The 9,196-nt window shown below is 40.7% G+C and overlaps 2 protein-coding genes across 3 annotated transcripts in view; one reads left to right on the forward strand and one right to left on the reverse strand.

The window, feature by feature from the left end:
• Positions 1-5,973, forward strand: part of LOC134659132 (zinc transporter foi) — a 52,031-nt gene extending 46,058 nt beyond the window's left edge. The window contains exons 5-7 of one of the 2 annotated variants that reach the window (XM_063514757.1): positions 2,309-2,389; positions 3,315-3,502; positions 5,759-5,973. In XM_063514757.1, coding sequence (XP_063370827.1) covers positions 2,309-2,389; positions 3,315-3,502; positions 5,759-5,899 — 410 coding nt within the window. In that variant the 3' untranslated portion in view covers positions 5,900-5,973. Of the gene's footprint in view, positions 1-2,308; positions 2,390-3,314; positions 4,612-5,758 lie in introns of those variants that run through there. The other variant, XM_063514756.1, reaches the window with a different exon arrangement.
• The window catches only part of LOC134659156 (GILT-like protein 2), a 186,962-nt gene that overhangs the window by 35,650 nt on the left and 142,116 nt on the right, over positions 1-9,196 (reverse strand). The window lies entirely within an intron of this gene.

Here is a 9,196-nt window from a genome sequence, read left to right on the forward strand (position 1 = left end):
GTTATTGCTGTGTTTATGCGATAACTGTCTTTAATCTAATTAGTAATCTATGTTAATATGTTATTATTTGTCAACAAAAAATGTTTACCACTAGGTCACAAACAGATCGTCAACCAACATACGCATTTAAAATTGTTTTTACCTAAGGGGAAAATAATTTCCCTTTACTATTTCTTTTTCGCCCTTCGATTCCATTATCATCAAAGTTGTGTAAGCACTATTGTACCTATTGTATTGTAAGCACTATTGTACCTCGCGTAGAATGACGGTCCCTAAGTCACTTTTGGTTGGACTTGATTTAAAAATAATAATTGAAGAAATACGTGTATCTGTATTTTTATTTTCTACATGTTTCATTTTTTTATATATTAATGCTGAATTAACAACATTTTACGTAACAGCTGCTCCATATAAAATAAACTGAGTATCGTGGAACACTCGGTTGGAACTATGTTAACAAAGACTGGTGACGTGTTCATGTGTTCAAGCTCATGGTCATGTTTTTGTTTTGCTCTGTTCTGTTCTCATTACATATTTCGCAGTAGTATGGCTTGTGACGGCAATATCTTACACTTTTTTCGCCTAGTCCTCATCCGCAAACCATCCGATAAGGAACTTCATTCCAAAAACCTGCTTGGAAAGGTTCATACATGAACGTATTCTTCTTTTCTTGTCAAGGTACCTTGTTTTAAACATAACCCAATTGACAATGTTTATTAACATTTCCTTACCGTCAATCATTGGTTATGCGTCCGACGCCATGACATTGGTCTTGTCAAGGGCCGTGCCTATCCAGGTCAGCCATTGACATTCCGTGACAGTGCGTCGCGGGGTCACCTCAAGGGGATTTCGATCTAATAAGTTGATGAGTTTTTAGGATGTCTTGTGCTTAAGTAGAGTCCAGGCGAGCTGGGCAAATCGACCGATTTGATCAGGAAAATAATTGGCGCAAATCTCATCTAGCGTCCACACGTATTAATTACCAATTTGCATTTCATAGATACTAACTTCGAAAATTTGCATTTTTGTGTCCGCACCTGCTGATTTGATCGGGGAATCAAATTGGCGTTTGCGTCCGCACGGCCACAGAGAAAAATATACATAGATTGCTTACTCCATACATCAGTTTTAGTACCAAAAAGACTATTAGTATCTAGCATCGAGTAGCGGAACTATCAGTACCGCTACTTGACAATAGATGTAGCACCGACCGGAAAGTCTTATGCTGTTATTGCTGTTGAGATAAAGACTTTCCGGTCGGTGCTCCATCTATTGTCAAGTAGCAGTACTTACTGATAGTTCCGCTACTCGATGCTAGATGTAGACACTGAAATTAATAGTCTAACTGATGTATGGAGTGAGAACTCTTGTCTTACTATATTTCTCTATGGCACGGCCGGATTCGATCGGACAATTTCATCAGATTGGCGAAAAATTGTCTCGTCTGGACTCCACTTTAAGTATTTCACTTAAGTGTTGCGCGGATACTTGGCTTTTATCTCAATTACTATGAAAATTTACTTCTTGTTAAAGTTTCGCTCGTTAGATCCCTCGACAATATCATTAGGTATCTTATACTGCTATGGTAGACAGGGTGACGATATACGATTCTTTGACATTTCTTTGAGAAATGAAATTAATAAACGTTTGGTAATGTACCCTTAAAGTTAAAGAAGTTATTTCAATATTATCTTTGTGCAATGACAATCATTTCTGTTACCAATCATTCCAAACACGCAACGAGTAGAGGATAAAACACAATTATTTAAATAATTTATGTTTATCTATTGCGTATTGACACTTTAGTACGCGATTTCTAATTGTCCTGCCTATGGCCGTCTAGTAATCATTAATATTCATACGATCATAAACTCACGCCTTTATTCTCAAAATAGACTCATAAAACTAAGGAAAACTCTGGTTTTAAGGCGAATAGGAAATAATGGAAGAGGAATAAAATTAAAAGTGAAAAAATTACTGCCTTGGGTGAGACTTGAACTCACAACCTCTGGATCGATACTCCAGCTCTGCCAACTGAGCCACCAAGACCTCTCCCATAGCCAGCGAATCTTTCCACCATATTCGGTGGTTGAGGTCTTGATGGCTCAATTCGCACAGCGCTGGAGTATCTATCCAGATGCCGTGAGTTCAAGTCTCATTTAAGCATCAGTAATTTTTCCACTTTTAAATTTATTCTAAGCTTAATAGCATCGTTCGCAGACGTTTCTACTTGTAAAAATGAATGGAAGAGGAGTTAACCCTCTCAACGCCCAAGACCAACTCAACTAAAATATGTTCTTGCTTTCAGGCGCTGCTTTCGCATCTAACATTGCTGGTGGCTTTTCTACGGCTATTGCCGTCCTGTGCCACGAATTACCGCATGAATTGGGTAAGTTAGTTTTTAGGGTTCCGTGCCAAAAAGGTACAAAAGGAAGCCTTATGGTGCGACTCTCTCCGTCCGTCTGTCTGTCACATTGCTAAATATTTGTAATGGTTAAAGACGTACTCGTATACCTATCAGATTCAGAGTGCTCTTGTCCTCATGAGTTGCGGAAGAGGTTGATTCGTTTATGAATTACTAGTGATCCGCCCCGGCTTCGCACAGGTTAACAAATTATACATAAACCTTGCTCTTGAATCACTCTATTTATTTCCGTATTTCGTATTTAGTTCCGTATTTAGGCGATTTATGACGTATTAAAAAAAAACTACTTCCTAGATCTCGTTCAAACCAATTTTCGGTGGAAGTTTACATGGTAATGTACATCATATATTTTTTTTAGTTTTATCATTCTGTTATTTTAGAAGTTACAGGGGGGGGACACACATTTTACCACTTTGGAAGTGTCTCTCGCGCAAACTATTCAGTTTAGAAAAAAATGATATTAGGAACTTCAATATCATTTTTGAAGACCTATCCCACGCGTATAGATACCCCACACGTATGGGTCTGATGAAAAAAAAAATTGAGTTTCAGTTAGTATAGGGAACTCCAAAAATTTATTGTTTTTTTTTTTCTATTTTTGTGTGAAAATCTGAATGCGGTTCACAGAATACATCTACTTGCCAAGTTTCAACAGTATAGTTCTTATAGTTTCGGAGAAAAGTGACTGTGACATACAGACGGACAGACAGACAGACAGACATGACGAATCTATAAGGGTTCCGTTTTTTGCCATTTGGCTACGGAACCCTAAAAAACCGCATCAAAATCCGTGGCGTAGTTTTACAGATCTAAACATACATAGGGATAGACAGCGGGAAGCGACTTTGTTTTATACTACGTAGTGATTCATATGTATAATATTTTCCAGGCGACTTCGCAGTGCTCCTGAAAGCGGGCATGTCAGTAAAGCGCGCTGTGTGCTACAACGTGCTGTCTTCAGCATTATGCCTCGGCGGCATGGTCTGCGGCGTGCTAGCCGGCCATGCGCCGAACGCCACCCGCTGGCTGTTCGCGGCGGCAGCTGGCATGTTCCTTTACATCGCACTTGTCGATATGGTAAGTGTATCCACCACTGAAGCAGAGTATATGACTACCTGAGACTTGTGCCTCGGCGGCATGGTCTGCGGCGTGCTAGCCGGCCATGCGCCGAACGCCACCCGCTGGCTGTTCGCGGCGGCAGCTGGCATGTTCCTTTACATCGCACTTGTCGATATGGTAAGTGTATCCACCACTGAAGCAGAGTATATGACTACCTGAGACTTGTGCCTCGGCGGCATGGTCTGCGGCGTGCTAGCCGGCCATGCGCCGAACGCCACCCGCTGGCTGTTCGCGGCGGCAGCTGGCATGTTCCTTTACATCGCACTTGTCGATATGGTAAGTGTATCCACCACTGAAGCAGAGTATATGACTACCTGAGACTTGTGCCTCGGCGGCATGGTCTGCGGCGTGCTAGCCGGCCATGCGCCGAACGCCACCCGCTGGCTGTTCGCGGCGGCAGCTGGCATGTTCCTTTACATCGCACTTGTCGATATGGTAAGTGTATCCACCACTGAAGCAGAGTATATGACTACCTGAGACTTGTGCCTCGGCGGCATGGTCTGCGGCGTGCTAGCCGGCCATGCGCCGAACGCCACCCGCTGGCTGTTCGCGGCGGCAGCTGGCATGTTCCTTTACATCGCACTTGTCGATATGGTAAGTGTATCCACCACTGAAGCAGAGTATATGACTACCTGAGACTTGTGCCTCGGCGGCATGGTCTGCGGCGTGCTAGCCGGCCATGCGCCGAACGCCACCCGCTGGCTGTTCGCGGCGGCAGCTGGCATGTTCCTTTACATCGCACTTGTCGATATGGTAAGTGTATCCACCACTGAAGCAGAGTATATGACTACCTGAGACTTGTGCCTCGGCGGCATGGTCTGCGGCGTGCTAGCCGGCCATGCGCCGAACGCCACCCGCTGGCTGTTCGCGGCGGCAGCTGGCATGTTCCTTTACATCGCACTTGTCGATATGGTAAGTGTATCCACCACTGAAGCAGAGTATATGACTACCTGAGACTTGTGCCTCGGCGGCATGGTCTGCGGCGTGCTAGCCGGCCATGCGCCGAACGCCACCCGCTGGCTGTTCGCGGCGGCAGCTGGCATGTTCCTTTACATCGCACTTGTCGATATGGTAAGTGTATCCACCACTGAAGTAGAGTATATGGCTTACTAGCGAGTAGATAAAACTTGGCTTCAACGTTCTATATTCAGCATTATGCCTCGGCGGCATGGTCTGCGGCGTGCTAGCCGGCCATGCGCCGAACGCCACCCGCTGGCTGTTCGCGGCGGCAGCTGGCATGTTCCTTTACATCGCACTTGTCGATATGGTAAGTGTATCCACCACTGAAGCAGAGTATATGACTACCTGAGACTTGTGCCTCGGCGGCATGGTCTGCGGCGTGCTAGCCGGCCATGCGCCGAACGCCACCCGCTGGCTGTTCGCGGCGGCAGCTGGCATGTTCCTTTACATCGCACTTGTCGATATGGTAAGTGTATCCACCACTGAAGCAGAGTATATGACTACCTGAGACTTGTGCCTCGGCGGCATGGTCTGCGGCGTGCTAGCCGGCCATGCGCCGAACGCCACCCGCTGGCTGTTCGCGGCGGCAGCTGGCATGTTCCTTTACATCGCACTTGTCGATATGGTAAGTGTATCCACCACTGAAGCAGAGTATATGACTACCTGAGACTTGTGCCTCGGCGGCATGGTCTGCGGCGTGCTAGCCGGCCATGCGCCGAACGCCACCCGCTGGCTGTTCGCGGCGGCAGCTGGCATGTTCCTTTACATCGCACTTGTCGATATGGTAAGTGTATCCACCACTGAAGTAGAGTATATGGCTTACTAGCGAGTAGATAAAACTTGGCTTCAACGTTCTATATTCAGCATTATGCCTCGGCGGTATGGTCTGCGGCGTGCTAGCCGGCCATGCATCGAACGCGACCCGCTGGTTTACATCGCCATTGTCGATATGGTAAGTGTATCAACCACTGAAGTAGAGTACATGGCTACCTAAGACTTGTGCCTCGGCGGCATGGTCTGTGGCGTGCTAGCCGGCCATGCGCCGAACGCGACCCGCTGGTTTACATCGCCATTGTCGATATGGTAAGTGTATCCACCACTGAAGTAGAGTATATGGCTTACTTCCTAGTAGATAAAACTTGGCTTCTTCAGCGTGCTATCTTCGGCATTATGCGTCGCACCGCACGCACTTTCAGTGGCAAGTTAAACGTGCATTCGAGTTTACTCTATTTCTCACACACTTTATTTCCGTAGATGCCCGAGCTCAGCACATCTCACAGCAAGGAAGGCACACTCTGCCAATGCCTCCTACAACTCATGGGCCTCGCCACAGGCATTGGCATCATGCTCGTCATTGCCCTATATGAAGAAGACTTAAAGACTTTGTTCGGGTAAACAGTGCTATACGTGTTGGAAGTTCGGTCCTATGAATCCAGTGAATAGTTTCTCTTAGTGACGTAGATATAAGGTTTGGTTTCGCCTGGGTTTCCACTTATTTTTGGACAGACTTCAAACATATCCGTGGGTAAGAAGCTAACTTAATATCCTATAAAGGTAAATTCCTAAATCAGAACTCTAGATGACAGTTCCGTGTATATTGCTTTTCTACTAGCATAAACTTGTTTTTATATTCCAGATGACAGTATATTTGACCCAATTTGTCATACCGATCTGTCATTTTAGTACAAAAGAAGCATGATTGGGTAGTCATTTGGGATTTTCTAGTATCTAGAATATAAAAACAGGTCTTAGACATAATTTCTTGTCAATCAAGGAATAAATGGCAATTGTCACCTGTCAGTTGATCGCAGTTTGAATATAAACAGTTGCTAATAAATTTTAATGGTCTGACGTACATAGACCTGTTCCAAAACGACGCCACGACCGGACGTATTTCTAAAGGTGTTAATAAAGTGCTACTAATATTAAGTAAAACTTTATAAAATAAAACAGACTGTATTCATTCATTATTGTGTACTTAGTTTGTACTAACCTAGTGCATTTTGTCTGTGACTTAAATATCAATACCAGTAATCTCTTTTAAAGAGGATATCTTACATATTCATTGATTCCCTTGGGTAAATTCGTAATATTCATAGTTTTATGAATAAAATAAAGTTTTCAATGAAAGATGCAAAAATCATACAAAAATGGCAATACAATTTAAGTATTCAGTTCAATTTTCTGTGAAAAGATGATCTTTAAAGTCGTTTGATCGTTGCATATAACATAATGTTAAAAAATTATCAGTGACAAAGTATCATGTTAAAAAACCTTAAAAAAAGGTGCACAGAAGTGATCATAGGAAAAGTATTCCTAAAATCTGGGTACTTAAGCTTTTCAAATGAAATGTAGTATTAGCTTAATGTATGTACATGATATCTTCTATACTCATCCACATATGTACTTAAAACCCTCGCAAATCTAAAATAGATAAACTTAAGTTGTATGTAAATTACGCTCATACTACATTTCTTCAATGAAATTATCCTAATCAATTATGAGATATATGTAATTGTAATTTACTTAGTTGTCTTAATGAAAACAACGCTCAACTCGAATACTTAAAATTACAGTATGAAAATAATATTTCTTCTGTAATTTATTTACGAGTAATTCTTCTATTGAGAGGAATATTGTCATTAATAATAATTATTTTTTGTTTGAAATATTACTTGTGAAATTATTGTCAATCTAGACTATATCATCGAATGTGTTTAGTATGTAACATTGTACATAATACATCGTAATACTTAAATTGAAAGTGAAACTTTTAATATTACTTAATAAAACGACACATCCCTGTGAAATACGTTGAAACATGGCGCCATTTTTTAACCCTTTAACTGCTACTGTCTTTTGTACTTCACAATGTGTAAAACTGATGAATAAAATACTTTTACACTGTTCAGCTCATGAAAAAGGGTTTAAATAATTACAATAAGTCTACGCGAGTAATTTTATAACTTGTGTAGTACTTTAAAACTTCAACGTATTAAATAGTAATGTGTCCACGCTTCTTACAAAAGAATAAAATAGGTAGATTTTTTATCTCGAATTTGTCTATGTAATATTGAATGGAGATGAGGTTTGATAGGACCAACCCGTATTGACAGTGTCATCAGTATCGTAAGTTTAACAGTTATATGTTATACTAGCGACCCGCCCCGGCTTCGCACGGGTTACACAAAATCGTAACAAATTATACGCCTAAATCTTCCTCAAGAATCACTCTATTGATAGGTGAAAACCGCATGAAAATCCGTTGAGTAGTTTTTGAGGTTATCGCGAACATACATACATACAGACAGACGCGGCGGGGGACTTTGTTTTATAAGGTGTAGTGATACATACTCGTACACATGTCATTTTTTTTTCTTTAACCGATAGTTTTCGAATGAAAAGCTGACAAAGATCACTGAATTTTAGTGAAAATATGTACTATGCTTGTGAAGTTATTTTTATATTAAGCCTTTGTTTCTACTGCTAAGAAAATGTTCCTATATCTTATATCTTCATGTAGTACCTGTCACATTGACAAGCAACAATTCTATGTGATCTTCAACATGTATACGCATATTGTTGTCATATTACTATGATAAAGTTTCCAAGCATCCAAACGAGACAAGATTTATAAATATAGAGTGTGTCATACGTCACATCAAAATATGCTGGTTGCTTTTACTTTGATGACTATTATGGTCATAATATACGTCATAAGCATTCAACTGGTTAGATTTGTTCACTGTCTTCCCTTAGGGATTTATATAATGTGAAATGGTACTTAAAGATTACTTGTTTGGGTAAGTTTTAACTTAAATAATTTAAATACGTGAATAGAGATAAATATTCCGTTACAACTTTTTTAATTACCAGTAGTTTTTATTGAGTAATTTAAAATTGAAACTCCAGAAAAAGATGATTTACATATAAGTATGAACGTTTGAAAATGTGTTGGTCGGTACATACAAAATCTGTGAAATTAAGTGGTTCCTACAATAAACAAGGAAATTCCAATTTCTCAAAAAAAAAGCATTTTTCTTCGAATTTTATTGTAATTTTAACTTTTAATTTAAATAAGCGAATAGTTATTTAATGTTTAATTTTAAGTGATTTAAGTTTGCAATCATGTTGTGTGTCGATGGTACTTAAACCATCAGTATTATTGTCAATATTTATTGTAAAATAGTTCAATCTGGTTCCTATGTCACTTGCAATGTAATTTTTGTACTGTTGTAAAAATGTGCTTTTGACGTGACCTACCTGTACTGACACTGAACTGTGACAAATACTTGTATAGTGCCAAAACTGTCAATTTGAATGTCATTATCTTGTACAGTCAGCAGCAGAAGTTGCTAAGCGGGCCAGGTTTTCAAAATGATCTTTACGCGACTTTATTGTTAAGAGAATAAGAGCGTGTCAAGGTAATTTTGAACACCTCGCCCGCTTAGCAACTTCTGCTGCTGACTGTATTCCAGTGTAAAGGGTAGGTAACGTTCATATATTGTCAATAATATTGATGTGCTGTCAGTAAGGTTCGCCCGAGCGATGTGTGATAATTGAGGACTTGACGATAGTTATATTGTATTATAATGTGGTTATTCGTAGTTCTGTGGTTTTATTTACATCCCTTTTTACTCTGACTATAACGGGGTTGACAACTGTCAAAGGTTTACATAGATGGCGCCATCA

The sequence above is a fragment of the Cydia amplana genome, chromosome 24 (genome assembly GCF_948474715.1).
Source record: "Cydia amplana chromosome 24, ilCydAmpl1.1, whole genome shotgun sequence".
In the NCBI taxonomy this organism is placed as follows: domain Eukaryota; kingdom Metazoa; phylum Arthropoda; class Insecta; order Lepidoptera; family Tortricidae; genus Cydia; species Cydia amplana.